General features: G+C 39.0%; 1 protein-coding gene across 2 annotated transcripts; it reads right to left on the bottom strand.

The window, feature by feature from the left end:
* Nucleotides 1-6,712: 6,712 nt before the first annotated feature.
* DNAJC3_1 (DnaJ sub C member 3) lies at nucleotides 6,713-16,415 on the bottom strand. Of its 2 annotated transcripts, XM_051209518.1 has the most exons (6): nucleotides 16,307-16,415; nucleotides 15,903-16,271; nucleotides 15,296-15,868; nucleotides 12,031-12,148; nucleotides 7,986-8,264; nucleotides 6,713-7,191 (listed from the first exon to the last, which is right to left on the bottom strand). In XM_051209518.1, exons 2-6 carry the CDS (start codon nucleotides 15,942-15,944, stop codon nucleotides 7,043-7,045), a joined length of 1,161 nt encoding a protein of 386 aa, XP_051074974.1. In that variant the 5' UTR covers nucleotides 15,945-16,271; nucleotides 16,307-16,415; the 3' UTR covers nucleotides 6,713-7,042. The 2 variants fall into 2 exon arrangements, with proteins under 2 accessions (XP_051074974.1, XP_051074973.1); XM_051209517.1 differs by having other exon boundaries at nucleotides 15,296-16,271.
* Between the last annotated feature and the right edge of the window lie 2,863 nt (nucleotides 16,416-19,278).

Consider the following 19,278-nt stretch of genomic DNA (forward strand, 5'->3'; position numbering starts at 1 on the left):
ACTGTATAATAAAAATCCTTGGTATCTCATTTTATAATACAATCTACTTTATTGAGTGGATAAATCAGTACGTTTGAAATTTTTGCCTTTTTTGCAAGCACTTTTATTTGGCTGGCTGATTGTGTTTTATTTTACTTTATCACTGTAAACTCAAATTGCAAGAAACTTGATGGTCATTGGTCATAAATTGTTATTACTTTAATCATTTCAGCTTATATTATTCATAGTTACTATAAACCTAGTTCCTGTGTGAACAATATCACTGTAATAAGAAGCAAAGTTCAAACCTAGTTACTAAATCATGGAGGTCCGTTTACCTCTTTCATAACTGAATGAATTTCTAATATAACACAAGTTAATTAAGCTGGAAAATACAGACGAATAAGGAATGCTTCCACAATTACCGTATATCTTAATGAGCAGCAGAAATATTGGGAAACATAACGTGATGTGACTTACGAGAAATTATTTTAAAAATAATGATTTGTAAAAAGCCTAGAATTTCAGTGGGAGAAAGGTTGAAAAGATATGGGCTGGTTGTTTAACAACAGAATAACCTATTTAACGAGACTTTTCAAACTATATAGCAGCCTAAATCAAAACTTGAAATACTGATATTCAATTAAATCAATTCCAATAGGTTACGCGGAATATATATACTATGCATGTTAATTGGTATACAAAGTAGGTATATAGAAGAAAATCTTTATTAATCTCGATGATCAATTAACTCAAGAATGATAGTGTACTAATGTTATTTATCCCTTTGAATGAAAAATTTGGCTACTTCCAATAAATGTCCCGAATGACAAATACAACTGGACAAGTTATTATCTTTATACACATGATATTCGATCATTAGTTTGGATAAAGATCTAGCTTTCATCAACAAGATAGCACCTCCAACTAGGGCTGATATGTTGTTGCATTATTTTAGTTGGAAACCATCTAAACCAACCATCCTTAATATTTTATTAAGCTAAACGTGCGATCATTTTCTCGTTAATGGTTTAATCCCACAAACAAAGACCAAGTTGAGAGCTATCGAAGAGTTATAAACCACGATGAAACAACTCCCCGATTATTTCATTTTTATATCGACGTTTAAAAAGTTAAACCCATCATTCCGTTCATACTTCGTTGTAGAACTTAATGTTAGGATGGGTATTGTCTAAGCTTCCTGAACAAATGTAAAGCGTGGTTTACATTATCGTAGGCAATGAACGTGTTATTGGTGAGTCTAAAGTAATATAATCCATTAACAATCAAATCCAACCGAGGTTATCTTAGAAAACTGACGAAAATTCCGATTAGAGCAGGTCCAGGTGATGAGCTAATGTGCACTTATCAGTCTATTTTTGCAAATCCAGTTTTTAAACAGATAAATTTATTACGAAATAAACTGATGCAGTAGATGTTTAATTGTGGGTAGACCACAGATAAAGTAGCGTGGACCACTTGATGTGAGATATTTATGTGTTCAGTAATCATCACATACGAACACAAAGATGTCCGCAGTAAGATAGGAATTAGCTAAAAAATTTGACGTCCAAGAGATTAAAACATTGATAATAAATATATTTTTATTATATCCCAGCTTAAACAAAAAAGTGGTTTACATTAAGTCACGAAAAGTCAGAAATACAATTTTTCTACTCATTGGGATATAAGAAAAATATATTTATTATTAACTCTCTAACCAATACTCAATTTATTTGAGATTATCAAGTCCAACATTGGTATTGATACCTATAAAATTGACATAGCATATAACGAATCTAGCAATGTTTTTTAATTTACCTTTCAGGGTTTCTATGTAGATTCATAGATTAAAACGTTTAAATGTACAGGTATTACTATTAAGTTTGCCCTTCCAATCAGTAACTATTTATTCTACAACTGTGGTTCCTAATTATGAGCGATGTATGATATTACAGATAAGACGGTTCTCATATAATGGTTCATAGAGTTTCAAACTCACAGAAAAACAGGCAGATATGATTTTACAAAATCGCCCTGTATAGCGTGAAATTGAAATTATATCACTTTACTTTACATCTTTCTGGTAAAAAACTGAGGTACGATTAAAAGAATGAGTACGTTACTAGATTATCATGACAGGAAAACTAACCAGCCTTATTTGAGTTAACACAGTTCTGAACTCAGCTGAGACTAACAAATTATATGGAGGCAAATGTATACGTTCTATTTTCTCAATTTTGATTTATGTGGCGAAATTATGCTTAGTGTTTGCAGGTAATTCGTAAGGAAAAACATATAAAATCGAACCTGACATTGATCAATTAATTGTAAGTACATCTCAGTTCTACAGGAGGTCGGTCGCTGACGAATTCTAAGTAGCACGAAACCTAGGTCCACGGTTTCCTGTTAACTACCTCCAACCACCATCTTATCATAACATAGTGCACGCGATGTCGAATCACCTAGACTGATGGCCACATCGATACCTGACCGTAGCTGCTACCTTGACACGGTGGTCGGGTTTGTCTATCGTGATGACCCAACCGAGCTATATTGGCTGGAACATATGTTCCTGTAGGTTCTACCATGCCAGGCAGTTCGATTGGAGAACGGTAAGGCTAAAAGCAGCAACTCAAGGTCTGAGGGCGAAGTCGTACTGCTGACTGTAGAGGGGTGTGACAGCAGTAAGGTGTTTCCCTCGGACAACCAGCATCTGCAGCGGTGCCGCCTTCCCACAAGGAGGGGTGGGGTGAGAAAAGGTCGACCCTAAAAATGTCACACCTCACCTTACCTCACGGATTTCCGTCTCCGGCGGTAAGGCCCTTTCAAGAACGGAGCTAACACATTAAAAACCTTCCACGAAAAGGCCGTGCGCGACCGGTCTCAAGCACTTGTCCCTTGGGCTCTGTGGTCACGCTCCCAGGTCGTTAAGGCCAACATTAATCCAACTTCCTTTTCAGGTTCCTCAAGAAATACCCTTCCACGGTGTGGGCATCCGGGAAGTGACATCAGCCCTCATACCCGTAACAGCACACGAGACCAAGTTGGTCACATTCAAACCCTTCCCACACCTCCTAATACCTCTCTTATCTCCATGACTAACCCTTCTCACGTCTTTTTATCATCTCGCACCGCTAGGGCAAACGATTCGAGTACGCTGAACGTTATTCCTGGTCTCCTGAAACCACACTCTAAACTACATGTAGGAGCTTTCAACGTCCGAACACTGTGCCAAATAGGACGAAAAGCTTCCTTAACTAGGACTTTAGAATCTCGCGCCATCGATGTGTGCTGCGTCTCCAAAACGCGCATATAGGATCCGAGTAGCGTCATTCATTTGACCTCACCATGTCAAAATAAAGAACCAACTCGATCCACACTTCGTGTATCTAGAAGCCCTGATTCTGCTTCCCGTGACCTCGCCGGCGTAGGTATAGCATTGAGTCCTAGGGCAGAACTAGCTCTCTTAGACTGGATCCCAGTAGACAGTCGTTTGTGTGCTGTCCGACTAAACGGAACAGTAAGGACTCGGAAAGATAGGAACACTCGTCGTCGTCTCTGCCTATTCTCCCACTGACTGCAGTTCAGATGATGTAAAGGATGAGTTTTATAGAAAGCTCTCCGACCTTTTCCGAAAAGCTAGGCTCTCTGATGTAGTAATAGTGGCCGGTGACTTTAATGCTCAAGTAGGTAAACTAAGCGAAAGGGAAAGACACCTGGGTGGATCTTATAGCATCATGGCTCAAAGAACAGATAATGGCGACCGTCTGTTGCAGCTATGCTTAGATAACCGCCTGTTTCTTGCAAATACTAACTTTAAGCATAAGGAAAAACATCTTTTAACATGGAGACCCCCTAATTCGTCCCAATGTTGGACCCAAATAGATCACATAGCTATCAGCCACCGATGGAGAGGCTCGATAGAAGACTGTCGCTCATTCTGGAGCACATGCCTAGATTCAGATCATGCTCTAGTGCGAGCGCGTATTTGCTTGCGTCTTACTGGACGTAGGAAAGACGCTGCAAGGAAACCTCTTAGGGTCCTACTTAATGATAGTCAAGCTCAGAGTATATTCCAGGAACAACTAGGAAAACAGTTAGACAGTCATGTATGTGATGCCCACCCCGAGGCAGCATGGAATGATATCCGAAAAGCTGTGGAAACAGCAGTGATATCTGCCAGTACAGTAAACCACAAGGCTAGGGTGAAACACTGCGTCTCAGCAGCATCTACTGCACTGATAGATGCTCGAAAACTCATTCCATCTGGCCCTGAACATGACGAAGAGCGGAGTCAGCTTAAGCGCAAGCTGATAAGAAGCCTACGCAATGATCGTGAACAGTGGTGGGTAGCGAAAGCAATAGAAATGGAATAGGCAGCGGCAATCGGTAATAGCAGACAATTTTTCAGACTTGTTAAGGAAACCGCAATTAGGAACACGACTGTTAGCGTAACAATCTCAGAGAAAGATGGACATATTATACATTCTCAATCCAGGAGATTGGATCGATGGGCAGAACACTTTAGAGACCAGTTCAACTGGCCTTTAGACACACCTCAGAACTGGACGTAATCTCATCTGACTGGTCTCAATCACTGATTGTGCCAGTCTATAAGAAAGGACAAAAGTCCTCTTGTGACAATCTCAGAGAAATCAGTTTGACTAATATAGTGTCTAAAATATTAGTTTCAATAATACTTCGACGCCTAACCAAAGCTCGTGAAGAGCAGACTAGAGAAAATCAGGCTGGTTTTCGACCTGGACGTGGTTGTATAGACCAGATATTCACACTACGTCAGATCCTAGAACATAGACACACATTCAGACACCCCACAATCGTGGTATTTCTCGACCTTAAGGCAGCATTCGACTCTGTTGATCGTGAGGTTCTACGGCAGTGTTTGTCACTGAAAGGAGTACCAAAGATGTACACTAACCTTATAAAGGCTCTCTACCCGAACACAACTGGCCGAGTGAGGGCTTATGGCGAACTGTCATCAGAATCGATTACCTCAAGTGGTGTTCATCAGGGCTGTCTACTCTCTCAATTTTTGTTTAACTTTATCGTAGACATGCTTAAATTTACAGGGGTTGAACTTCTACCGGGAGATTCACTTAATGACCTAGAATATGTCGATGACATAGTTTTATTTGGTGAAGACGCTGACAAAATGCAGTCTTCTGACCACTCTAAGCAGCAATGCAAGCATGTTCGGGATGCGATTCTCTCCCTCGAAATGCAAAATGTTGCTTCAGGATTGGGTTACATCGACACCCGAACTAGTGATAGGGAGTGAAGTAGTTGAGTGTGTCGACCGCTTCACTTATCTTGGAAGTCTCATCAGCCCTTGTGGTCTGGTGTGTGACGAAATCTCAGCACGGATACAGAAGAATCGACTAGCTTTTGCCAACTTGCGTCATTTATGGCGTAGACGAGATATCCGTCTACCAACCAAAGGACGAGTTTGCTTTGCAGCAGTTCGTTCCATCCTACTTTATGGCAGTAAAATATGGCCAGTAAGAGTAGAGGATATCCGTAGGTTACTAGTATTTGATCATAGGTGCCTTCAACACATTGCTCGTATATCCTGGGACCATCGAGTAAGTAACGCAGTTGTTAGCAAACGGGTACTAGGTAAGGATGGCAAACCAATTGATGAAGTAGGGAAACTTCATCAGTTGAGATGGCTGGGACACGTGCTACGTATGCCCAACCACCGACTGCTTCGATGTGCGATGTTCAGTGGTATAGGGGTAGATTGGAAGAAAGCTAGGGGCGGCCAGACCAAAACATGGCACAAATCCATGAAGTCACTGACAAGTGGACTGAGCCATGTTGGTAGGTGTAGACTACCTGGCTGGGATCCGCGAGACGATAGCAACCGATGGTTAGAGACCCTGAATGACATAGCTCAAAATCGTTTGCGATGGCGCAGGTGCATCCACTCTCTGTGTTCTCCCAAATTCTAATCTCCTGATTCCTCGTTGTCTCTTCCCAAATCTATTTCACTGGATTATACTCTTTAAATAACATCTCCAAACACTAATCTTCCCGATTACTGCTTATACACTTACCACCTCTACCATTACGGGATTTTAATCGATAACTGCATCTCTGTGCTAATGTGGTGTGGCAACTCGAATTGATGTACGTACGCACGAAGTCCTACTTTGTTAGTGACTGGACTTAGTCAATAGGATTCGATCCACACTAAGAAGGACCTGACATTGATCAATCAATTGTAAACTCGGGAACTGTTCTATGTCGATCACCAAAAACAGGTGCTGAAATCAATCAAAACTACATGACAGAACGGGGATTTGTCAGAACTTCTTTCGGACAGACAAGTGGTCTGTTTAATGAGTTGCAGTCAAGAAGTACGAAAATAATTTTAGTTTCATGTCAAATGTAATATTTTATACTTTGATAAATACTGGACGCCTACCTTACAGTTTGCATACTACAGACGCATATAAATCGTAACAATAGACATGTAGTTTTCACAAACGAGTAAAAATAATGATAAAATTATTTTCAATTGCAGTATAAACTACCGAACACTTCATACACGTTCAGTCGACAAGAAACAGATTAGTTATCAGTTAATATCATCACTGAAGCATACAAGGGGTTTATCAGAGAATTTATATCCTAAATTACGGAGTACTTCAGTGATCTATTTATTAATTCACATCTGAAAATTCAATCAAAAACTAAAAAAGCATGCTAAAATGTCTCAGATGATATTTTATACATCGATAAGGAAATGTTAACATATAAGGTTTTTGAAGTCATGTTTCGATCAGGAATGTAATCAAAGATATTTATTATCCAGATATAACACAGAGGTGGTACTATAAAATAATCTGACAAATTACCATAACATTGAAGTAAAAAAGAAGCAAAACTGAAGTTTTATGTACAACGCGTGGTTTAAGGACACTTCGAAAGACTAAATCAAGGTAGTAGAAAAAGTAGTTATTTTCTAACGAATTGGATATAAATAAACGAGGTTTGAAATAAACAAGACCAAAATGCCAAATACAAAAATGTTAAGTTATCCAAAATGAAACTCGAAGTGAGCACCTTCAAAGGGATGCATGTGGGAGAATGGAAAACCATTGAAAGGATGACCACCAAACGGGTTTTGAGCTTGCTGTTCAGGATCCAGCGGATCGACTCCATTTTCAAATTGTGTACGTTTTTCTGGATAAATTTAATAATAATAAACAAAACATGAAATAATTCATTCGCTTGTATTAAAGAAAACCCAATGCTTAATATACAATAAAAGTATTCCTAATCACTATTTCGAAGATGGAAATGTCTTGCAAACGATACGACATCCAAAGACGGAGTCTTGGTTAAGTTACTAACTCAGTGATTTAAAACTAGCATACATACACATACTACGGAAGATCATAGGTCAGCAAAACCTGACGACAAAAGTACAAATTGGTTACTTAGTTACGTGCCTAGTCCATTTTTACGATATGAAATGTTTGACATTAGAAAATTATTCAAGAAAACAAATGATTTCAACTCAGGATACATTCATACAGAAGCATAATACTTCGTCTTTATACTCAAAAATAGGAATAGAAAATAATTCAATTGCTAATTACCTTGAATAGTTATAGGTGCTGGAGAACACAATAATTTGAAAAATACTTGTGTTAATAATAATGATATGAAGAAATAAGTCGCAATTCCGGACTTTAACACATGACAAAGTCCTCCATAATAAAATCAAAGTGCGCTAGAGATACTATGATCCTTACCAGCCGGAAACGAGATGCTGTTGTGAAGTTTGAATTATTAAAGAACTTTAGATTATATCTAGAAATCTTTTTGATGAGTCATTTTTTAAGATAACTACTGGACTTTAATTGAGTGAAGCTCTTAAGGACCGTGGATATTAACTGATGCCTTCCTAATCATAAATAATACATTATTTTTGAGAAGTTGCAATTTTTGGAGCTTTATTTAGGTAAACTCACCATCATCTGTAAGGACCTCCTTGGCTGCAGAAATTAAAACGAACTTTTTCTCGGCTTGCACTTTTTCTTCGCCCTGAAATTTGTCCGGATGATATTCAGCAGCCATTTTTCGATAGGCCTTCAAAATATCCTTTTTAGAAGCTGATTTGGGCACCCCAAGTATTTTATAGTAATCACGACGGTTGCTTGCTTTTAGAAGCTTTTGAGCCTTCTTCATGCCCTCCTTCGCTTTCTGATTATTCGATTCATGTTCTAAAATTTTTTGGTATGTTGAAATGGCTAGATAGCGAAATAAAATGACATAAAAATTTATTGTGAAATATAAGTAGAAAGATGTATACATTATAATTATTGCTAAATAACCGAACGAATACTATAGCACAAAATACAATGGGACGATAGTTCAGCTATTGTTTTATTATAAAAAAGTAGGATTAAGCGTAGATATGCATTGGTTACTACAATATACTTCAGCAAAGTTAAAGGAAACTGTCTAAATAATTATAAAACACAATTGTATGTGGGGCAGAAGCAAATGAAAAGCTAAATGTTAAGGTTGAAATAAGTTGCTTATAATTCATATTACTGGGATTAATGAAAAGAGCTGTCATCAAACCAACCTAATTAATATATCTTCGTAACTTGAGATGCAACAAAAATGTAACCTCAGAACGCTCCAAGTAGAAGTGATAAAATGTTTTGTGGATAAGTACACAATGACACTGGAAAACTGGATTACATTTTCACTACCCAGTCAAAACCTATTTATGAAGTACAGATTTAAAAACTCGGCTTTGAGAGATTGCCTCTGTGAAGGCCAATGACACCATTCGGTTGTCTCAATTGAATTAGAGAGGAATGAGGTTCTAACCTGGGTACTGCATCCGAATAAGATGGTTGGTTATGTTATTGTTTTATCAAGCCAAGCATATTACTCATCTTTGAGAGGACTACTTACGCCTGTTACTCCTCGTGAAGGAGCATAGGCCGCTCACCAGCATTCTCCACCCAACCCTGTCCTGGGCAATCCTTTCCAGCTCCGTCCAGTTGTAATTCATCCTTTTCATATCTGCTTCTATTATCCGACGCAATGTGTTCTTTGGCCTTCCTCTTTTTCGCTTCCCTTCAGGATTCCAAGTTAGGGCTTGCCTCGTGATGCAGTTTGACGATTTGCGTAATGTATGTCCTATCCATTTCCATCGTCTTTTCCTAATTTCTTCTTCAGCTGTAAGTTGGTTTGTTCTCTCCCACAGAAGGCTATTGCTGATGGTATCCGGCCAATGGATGTTGAGTATCTTGCGTAGACAGCTATTTATAAATACTTGTACTTTCTTGATGATGGTTATTGTAGTTCTCCAAGTTTCAGCTCCATACAGTAGAACTGCCTTGACGTTCGTATTGAAGATTCTCACTTTGATATTGGTTGAAAGTTGTTTTGAGTTCCATATGTTCTTCAATTGTAGGAATGCGACCCTTGCTTTGCCGATCCTCGCCTTTACGTCTGCATCGGATCCTCCTTGTTCATCGATGATGCTTCCCAGGTATGTGAAGGACTCTACATCTTCCAGAGTTTCGCCATCAAGTGTAACTCTGGAAGATGTAGCCTGTAGCTCTTATAGGGTTGCTGCCGGTCCCAAGCCCGGGTAAAGGAGGAGGGTTGGGCATGGGGTTAGCGTCCCCATCCCGTAGAAAAGTAACTCGCTAAAAAAACGCTTACCAGAAAAAATAATCCAAACCATTTTGAGAGGACTGCTAATAGCAAAATGAGATAACATTGTCGAGATATCGGTTTATCAGTTGGAAGCCGAACGTAAGGTATATCACTTAAACAATGGTCAAACATAATTGTCTAGAAGACTAGATGAAAATCGGATGGTGGTATATCTGAACGAAGAATAAATGAATGATAGATGCTAGGAATCATCTATGGACCATTATTACATATGTTCCTATTGGATTGGTTGGGCCACGTGTTACGTATGCCCGAACACCGATTACCATGACGTGCAATGCTAACCGGTGTTGGCGATGGTTGGAAGAAAGTTAGGGGCGGCCAAACCAAAACGTGGCGTCAGTGCTTTAAGTCACTAACTTCTAGTCTGAACCATGTTGGTAGATGCAGACTACTTGGTTGGGGTCCGCGTGACTATCGTAACCAATGGTTGGAGACTGTGTGACATGGCTCAGAATCTATCACAATGGCGTCGGTGTATACACTATCTGTCTTCCCTTAAACTAAGAGATTAAAATCGCTTTATATCTTTCTTTCTACGAACTAAATCTTTCTTCCTGTACTTTATCCTTATTGCAATCTTTCTTCTATATATTGCCACAACTGAATTAACTACTTTTATGAATCCGGTGTTCATCTTGTTGTGTTAAGGAGGTATGGCAACTTGGACCGATGCATATATGTGCCTGGTCCTACGTTGTAGCTGACCGATTGACTGAATCTTATTGGATTACTATTAAGTAACTAAGTTATACACATATTTATATTCCTTTTATCATAAGCTTTCATTTGACCTATTGGATACTGTTATACGATTTACCACTTTTAATTAATTCCCAATTTATCAGTTACGGTCTCCTATACTCACATCCATTTTTGGCTGTTTGATGCATGATTGATGTAGCACAGGGGCAAGGTCACAAGGATGGATATTCTAATAGGTGATTTTGCCACATGACATTTGACGGGCAATAAGATGTAACAGATGGAATTCATAAGAATATAAAAGTGAATTTAAAATGATGACAATCCAGTGACATCTAGACGTTTTGCTTATGGTTTTTACATTTGGATTCTTGCAACTTCTTCAGAGGGATATGGGAATCCTTATTTTAGCAAAATTATACGAATCTCGGGCCTCAATAAGCTGAAACGGTTGATAGAAACATGTATACTTAATAGGTACATTTTCTAAAATGTTTTGTATGTGGCTAGAATATTTCATAGACCAAACTTGCAGTAGGTTAAGAAGTGAACGGTTAGCCTGTGAGATGAATAACTACTAAATCTATTCACTAAATGAACCAAATAATGATGGTTTAATACCACTTAAATCAATAGTCAGAGTAGCTAAAACTGAAATCCCGCTTGATAACCAAATATAAGTCAGCGTATTCGACTTTGGGTAACACCTTTTTGAGTCAATGGTGCTAACCAAAATATAACCAGACCAAAAAATGTGGAATGACTTTTAAAGCTACAGCTTAGTAACTTGAAGTTGTGTTTTATTAGATAAACCACTGCTACATAGATGAATAACTAGAATTAAACGCAGTAGTAAGGCATCACTATACATTTCCTAGATTAAGCATGACTAAGTTATCATTTTGGCTTTACCTTTAAACAATTTGAAATGATAATCACGTTCCGGCTGCCCATATCACAGAGGAATACTTCTTCTTTGGGGACCTGAAAAGAAGGATTGGTTTCCAGTGGTTCTGAAGATGAGTTTAACGACAGTGCCCAAAGGACAACTGCTGAGGTCCGGTCATACAAGACCTTTTACTGGGTACTTTAAGAGGAGTTAGCCCATTAATTAAAAGACCTTATCGCCGGAGATGGAAAGCAATAAGGTAATGTGAAGTGTAGCACTTTTAAGCCCAACTTTTTCCAGCCCCTTCCCTTATGAGAAGGCATTATCATTCCAGATGATGGTTGTCTACAGTAAACATTTTGCTTCTGTCACTTTCCAGTAGTCAGTAGTATGATTTTACTCTTAAACCTCCACCTGCTGCTTTTAGTTTTACCGCTCACCAATCAACCTGCCTGGGATGATAGGACTCAAGTCAACTAGTGTTCCGGAAAAAAACAGCTCGGTTGGACAGGTAAGCCCGACCGCCACGCTAAAGCACCAGATACCGTCAGGCTCAAGAATTTAAATTAATGGGTTATAGGGTACAATTCTATCTTGTTAACGACAATGCATCGGGGATATGGGATTACTAGCTGTCGATTCAGAAAATTACCAAATATGGGTGGGACAACGGTTGTAACTTGAAATACATAAAACAAATTGCTTGTGCAAAATCTTACCATCCTGAAAACGGTCAGCATTTATATAAGCTTCAGCTTGATAAAGTTGGAATTCAGTACTTTCAGGATAATGTTGAACAACAGATTCACAATACGAGACTCCATCAGCACTTTTAGCCTAAGATAGTTAATCACAAACACAAATACTGTAGAGGTAAAATACAATAACCTGTGATATACATATACACTTCAATTTTTTTGCCTATCAGAACAAGCCATAAAAATAAACTGTATATATTGCGGGTTATACACTAGATTAAGTGTAACCCGACAAACAAAAAATAGATAATCGTCGAAAATATATGCAGTGAAACATGTTAAAATGCAAATAATTGAGAGACTTTACGAGATAACTGGGATATTTAGATAAGAAAACATTAATTATATGAACGAGTGCTATATGCTTTTATAAGTCCTGGTTTCCATGTATTGATAGTAGTTTACAACAAACATCTTAGAGACATTTAAACTTGTCTTTACGATAGATTTTCAAGTAATCGTATTGCGAGTATAAATCGCATACTTGATGCGGAGATGTACGTCAGAGGTCTCAAAATACAGGGGGTTCAAGTTTAACCGCGGTTGTTAACCTAATGAGTTCGTCAGGGTTGCTTATTATGATGACCCGATTGACTAACACTGATTGCAAGACTTATTCCTTAGCATCCCAATATGCTAGAAAAGTCATTTGAAGGAATGTGGGGGTGGTGGGGTTTTTTCACGAATAACCAGCACATTCAGTGAAGCAGTCTTCATGTATAAGGGGACAGATTAGAAAAAATGGCCACGAAAATAACACCGGACACGAATTATCAGTATCGACTGTCAAGTTGAAGTGCGTAGTCAGCGTAACAAAAACAACTAATAGTGAGAAAGTAGTAGGTGGTCGGCCTTAAGCAGTTGTCTCTATGGTCACCCTCCCAGGTCATTGAGACTAGCACAGCCCACTGTCCGTGTATCCGGACTTGTTAGTGACTTCTTATGGTTTTACAATTGTAGAGGTAATGTTCATTTTAAAGCCTGAATAAGTACCTGTGAAAGACTTTAGTCGACCGTTGCTTGTACGCACTCACACTGAACAGAACTGTGAGAAATCGATAACCTAAAAATGGATTCCGGTTTGTTTTCAATTTTTACCTACACTCTAATCTAGTGTAGTCCCGATAAAAAGATGTCCCCACAAAAAACTTTCAAATTTCCTTGAAAAACCCGAGTTCAGATGTAGTCATTGTAACAGGTGTCTCTTGACATTCAAGTGAACAAATAACAACGATCTCTTGTAGCAACTAAGTTCAGGGAATCGTTCAATACCAACCAGTTAGTTATCAACTTACCGTAATTAACGTACGATATAGCATAAATATGCATCGGGACAAGTTGCTACACCATCTTAACATAGAGATGGAATCAGTAAGGTAGGATATACAGGAGTCTAAATAGTAGTACTACCAATCATAATAAATGATTAATTGATTTACTTCTGTACTGATTAGAGATTTCATTTATTTACCTAGTGCTCGACATCTGGTCCCAGCATTGCTTACTTTGTCATTCTACAGTATATTAACAACGCTTAGAAAACACTATTAGATGCTGATAGCCAACGGAAGTCCTCTACTTCGAAAGACGTTTCAGCCATGAAGTAAAATAGAAGATTGGTGAACAGCATGTTCGTCCCTTGGCTTGTAAATGGATGTCTGGGGTACGCCACATATGCCAAACTAGTTAGCCGCTAACAAATTATAGTTGGTTTTTGGGAAACAAAACTACATTATCTACCAATGAGTGTAAAATCGGGATCAACTATTGGAAAGTTGGACGAAAACAGTGTAAGTTCTACGAGCACATGTATTAACAAATTAAACAAGAGTGGGAAAAGCATTTATATTAAGTGCCAGTCCTAAATATATTGAAAGACATTGCTGGTCGAAAAATAAAGACAAGTAAACTACATCGCTGTTATTCATCGTTGGAAAATTAGACCTCCTGAAACACACGTTTGGATTCAGACTACACATTCGTGATTTGTCCACACACTAATCGATGCACAAATATGCCAACAATGAAATGGAGGGATTCGAACAGTAAGCACTCGTTAGAGAATTAATTGACTATGAAAGTCTGTTTAAAGAAACCCTGACATCTGCAGTAAAACTGAAGTGGTATTAATCTTAACCAGAACGTCATTATAAGGTGCTCAGATATACCTCAACGAACTTTCTGAAGAGCGTAAATAAGACAAAAGGTACCGTGGACATATTATGCATCCCTGAGTCAATGCTGTATACCAAGTACCACATATTCAGCATACTGAACCAATGTATTTTATTCTAGTGTATGATCATTAGCCAACTTGCTGTGGTGACCTTTTAGAATTAAATTTCAGCAAAGTATATGCTTTCCAACTGGATCTTAAAAGCTGGCATATAGGCAAAAACCAAATGAGAATTGATGAGCTTTGCCACGACCTGGAGAAGTGCGTGAACAAATTCTAGAATAAAGTCGTTAGCTACAGATAACAGATAAGGAATTAACATCGTTAGCTAAACTAAGGAGTAAAATGTGACGATTAAGGAAACTCACCAGGAAGGACATTTACTCGCCTAGAGGTAATTGAAACGTCTTGATTATTAGAGAGATTACCTAAAAACTCCCTGTAGATGCTCATTACCGAGAGAATTTATGTTTAAAAGTGACATTCAATCTCTGACCTATGTTAAGGCAATGATTCAGATCCATCCTAAAATATTTTGTGCCGATGCAAGTAGCGCGAATTAGACATCGTTACACTGACACTGATTGACATTAGTTCTTAAGGTAGTTATAAATAATACCTGATTAGTCTTGTTTAACTTTTATGGGAAATATATATTGAGAAAACCAAATAAAGCAACAGAGAGCGAGGGACCTTGTGACAGATTAGAGAAGTATTGGCCAGTTTCATCGCTGCAAGTAACTACGCGCAAGATAACCACCAGGTTTCCCAAACCGAAGTGGGAGAATCAAAATCCCAGTCTAAGACTTAATGTCCGACAGTTGAACGCCTTAACGGTTTCGTTACCGCTTGAATATATTTCAAGAAAGAAGATACGCAGCGAGTTAGAAACCATAAGGAAATGTATACACAGGATGGTAAGCCATGTCTAGATTGTGAGTAGACTGGATTGGCATGAAGCATTTTGTAAAATCGAACATTAGACATATTGGTAACAAGTTAAGCATCTTTTAATTTATAAGACCTAGAGATCGCACATGAATAACTCACTTTTGCATGGCAGTGACAGAGGCTAATGTTTGCTTGATTAGCATATTCTGGATTTGAAGACTCGAACTTGACTATCTCTGATGCTTTCTTGATGCAATCAGAGTACCTTTCGGCTTCCAAAGCCTCTTGCGTGGCTGTTATAGCCTTGGCAACCTTATTTACTTTTTTGTAGAGGCTCAAACAGGCTTTGTCATCTTGATCAAGCCTGAGACATTCTCGAAGCTCATTGACAGCCTGCACTGCAAACCCGGCGTCATACATTGTTTGACTAATTCTCAGTAATCCCTCGCGGTTATCATTGGTCAGATGAACGCCAAATCTCATTTCTTGCAAACCCTGAGGACAATAATTAAGCACAAATATTACCTTTTGCACGTCTCCTAAGCTTAAGTAACACCTTGCTCTCAATTCACGTAGCTCCTCAGCATAGTCGACTGATTCCACTAATTTGTCCAATAACGTAAGAGCTTCTCTGTATTCACTGTTCCCGAACAATTTACGAGCATCTTCCCACTGATTTTGCAGTTTATGTATTTCAGATATTTTGGCGCTTGCGCCAGTATCATGATTTAGCTATGCAATAAATTTTTGTAGTTGAAAACAGTACCACACTCTCATAATCTTCTATGGCTTCTGTCAGCTTCCCCATTCTTAGCTTCACATACGCCCGATGTTTTCTTGCCTGTGAATTAATCAAGGTAACTTATGACTAACAGGAATGAAATCTGGATTTAGCTCCAAAGCTCTATTAAAATCCAAAAGAGACATCCTACAATTAGATAGTGCGATGTATGCTGTGCCCCTTTTGTAGTGGGCCATATAACTATCAGGACTTTTTCCTAAAAAATTACAAGTACTTTCGACATACCGATGGCATCACTGTACAGTAACAGAGCTTCCTCAAATTTACCGGATGCTAAAAGTCTAGTCCCTTTCTCCAGTATATCTTCCACACTACCATTAACTGATAGGGTTACTAACAACTAAAGTTAGGAATAAACATTAAAATACCTATACTGTAAAAACATGTTATCGTAAAAAAATAATAGAAGGGCGTCCGAACTTTGTAACACATCCCAAGAACGCGGTCAGTAATCTGTGTGGAGTAGTCTGATTGGATGGATTCATAATAATAAACCGGAGAAAACAATGACCAATATTCAACATCGAAATCTATAAACCTTCGTAAGGACTACATTTTCTGAAATATTATACTGATTAATACACAACTTTCCAGCATAAAATATTTATGTGCTTAAATTCACCCTATAAAATACTATCATTTTACTTTGCTATGCCTCTTTCAGCATGACTCATGACTCTAGTTTCAGTTTCAGTTTGGGAAGGACAGGAAGCCTGATGGCCTGTGTTAGTCCTGGCAATGGTGGTCTCTCAGTTGATCCAACTTTATTTTGAAAGATTCGACGGATGGAGCCTCAACCACGTGCTGAGGTAATGAGTTCCACTCGTTGATGATTCGATGGGAATGTCGATAGTCAGATGACAAGTAATTTGTTCTTGGTTTGTGAACTTTTTTGGAGTGTCCTTGTAAATTCTCTGTTTTGGAAGACAAGAAAACTGAGGGCATATCAAGTGCAAATTTGGCACTAAGCAATTTGAAAACTGTAATCAAGTCGCCTCTAGTTCTGCGATATGACAACGGGAAAAGGTTCAGCTTGGCCAGTCGAGGTTCATACGGAAGCTTCGCTACTCCGGGAATCAGCCTAGTTGTTGTTCTCTGAACCTTTTCCAGAAGCTCACTGTCTTTTTTTAGGCAGGGGCTGGCCGCTTGTATGCAGTACTCAAGTTTAGGACGAACGAACACTGTATACAAAGTCAAAAACGTCTTAGCGTCGACATGACTAAAAGCCATACGTATTGACCATAACGTTCTAAAACCTTTGGGGGCTATTGCACGGCAGTGTGCAGTAGTCTTGGCTAACGATGACTCCCAAGTCACTATATGTTTGGATGACAGGTAGCTCAGTGTTATTCATCGTGTATGTACCTGTACCTTGATGACCGATATGCATCACAACACACTTGGAAGTATTTATCGGCAACTGCCAGGTTTCAGACCATTCAGATAATTTCTTCATGTCATTTTGGAGTTCTAAGCTATCGCCCTTACATCGTACCGTTCTCCATATCTTGACATCGTCAGCATATAGCAAGACCGATGATGATAGTAGACGAGGAAGGTCATTTACATACAAGAGGGATAGCACTGGCCCCAAAACTGTACCCTGGGGCACTCCACTAAGCACAGTTCCCTAGCTAGATAACTTTGAGTTCACCCGTACTCTTTGTTGGCTCCCAACTAGGAAGTCTTTTATCTACATTAATAGATTGTCTCCAATTCTAACATTCCTTAGCTTATATAACAGCCGGTTGTGCGGAACCTTGTCAAAAGCTTTGCTGAAATCAATGAAGGCCACGTCTTCACATAACTTTTGGTCTTAAAGAGCTCACCATCTTTCACAGGCCACTAATAAGTTAGTGAGACAAGAGTAACCTATTCTGAAACCGTGCTGCTTCTCCGAATGGATCCGGTTTTCATCGAGATACTTAAACAGCTCCTTCCGAATAATCTTTTCTAAGATTTCAACAACCACACTAGTTAGGCTAACGGGGCGGTAATTCTCAGGTTTGTGTTTCGTACCTATTTTGAAGACAGGACTTACTATGGCGTTTTTCTTGTCTTTGGGTAAACGACCCTGCGTTACGGATAGGTTAAAGCATATACTTAAAGGGTTCGCAACGAAGTTAGATAATTCCTTCAGTAGCCTAGGACGTAATTCATCGGGCCACGTGGATTTACCTATATCAAGCTTATTTAGTAGACCAAAGACATAGAGTTCTTTAATGGTTGCGCTATCCAGTGTATGTGTGGGGGATCTGTATGGGCTGATGGGAAGGGTGCTTCTATGGTGTATACATTACTGAAGTAGTTTGAGAACACTTGAGCCTTACCAAAGTCGTCTTCCACTAATGATGTGGCAGTACTGTCTCCCTATAATGCATGAATATTTTTTCTTCTTTTTGTCCTCTGGTTTACTTACGAATACAAGCGTTTAGGACATTCTATGGATTCCCTAACTTTCTAGACTTACGGAGGGTCGAGGTACAGGTATTCAGAGCTTTTCGGTACTGGGATTTAGTTTCATCAGTTCCCAGTAACCTAAACATATCCCACATTTTTCTTCTCTTACGCAGAAGGATGCGAAACTCCCTACTGAACAATGGTGGAAAGTTTCTCGGCCCCCTTGATATAGTCCAAGGGATGTGCGGTGCGGTAACTTTTAAGTATGAATTTCGAAATGCGTCCCAGGCCGTTTCAACTGAGGACTCTGGGTCTATTGTCCAAACTACTAACGATGCTGAGTGCATGATACCTGGTATGTTTGCTTTCCAGACGTTAGTTCTGGATTGAGCTGACGCGTGCTCGTGATTGACAGTTATATGGAAGTCAAAATTTAAAACTGTGACCACTTTTACCTAGGGGTGGCATGTAATGGAGGTTCACAACGTCATCCTCATAGTGAGTCAATATAAGATCTAGTTAGGATGATTCAGTGGCCGGGTCGTACCAAGTCGCTTCTTTCACATGTTGCACTAGGGCACATTTGATAACTGCATCACCTAGTTCCTGATCGAAGGAATTATCTGACGATTCAGTTCGCAGATTTTCCCAGTTTACCACTGATGCATTAAAGTCCCCTAGGATTAGACATCGAGCACTTTGTGACCAAGTATTGAGACTGCTTAGCAGGACCTCATTTACCCTACAGCTTGGACTGCGATAGACCAAACCAGCAGCTCTTGTCCCTTGCATTTCAAGAGGCAACTAACTAATTCATACGTCCCACTCTCATGGGATACACTGTCGATAATCGCAAATGGGGTAGCATTCCTAATGAATAGAGCCACTCCCCCTCCTTTACGCTTTTGTATTCTGCCGGCCCTTACTAACATAAAACCCT

Source organism: Schistosoma haematobium, chromosome 1 (assembly GCF_000699445.3).
Source record: "Schistosoma haematobium chromosome 1, whole genome shotgun sequence".
NCBI classification, from domain to species: Eukaryota; Metazoa; Platyhelminthes; class Trematoda; order Strigeidida; family Schistosomatidae; genus Schistosoma; species Schistosoma haematobium.

What these genes read in the sequence shown, in the direction of transcription:
- DNAJC3_1 (XM_051209518.1), bottom strand. Translation starts at nt 15,944, where the DNA reads ATGGGGAAGCTGACAGAAGCCATAGAAGATTATGAGAGTGTG. An exon ending in TAGAAGATTATGAGAGTGTG is followed by an intron (nt 15,869 to 15,902) that starts GTACTGTTTTCA and finishes TTTATTGCATAG; the next exon opens with CTAAATCATGATACTGGCGC. An exon ending in GGAGGTCCTTACAGATGATG is followed by an intron (nt 7,192 to 7,985) that starts GTGAGTTTACCT and finishes AAATTTATCCAG; the next exon opens with AAAAACGTACACAATTTGAA.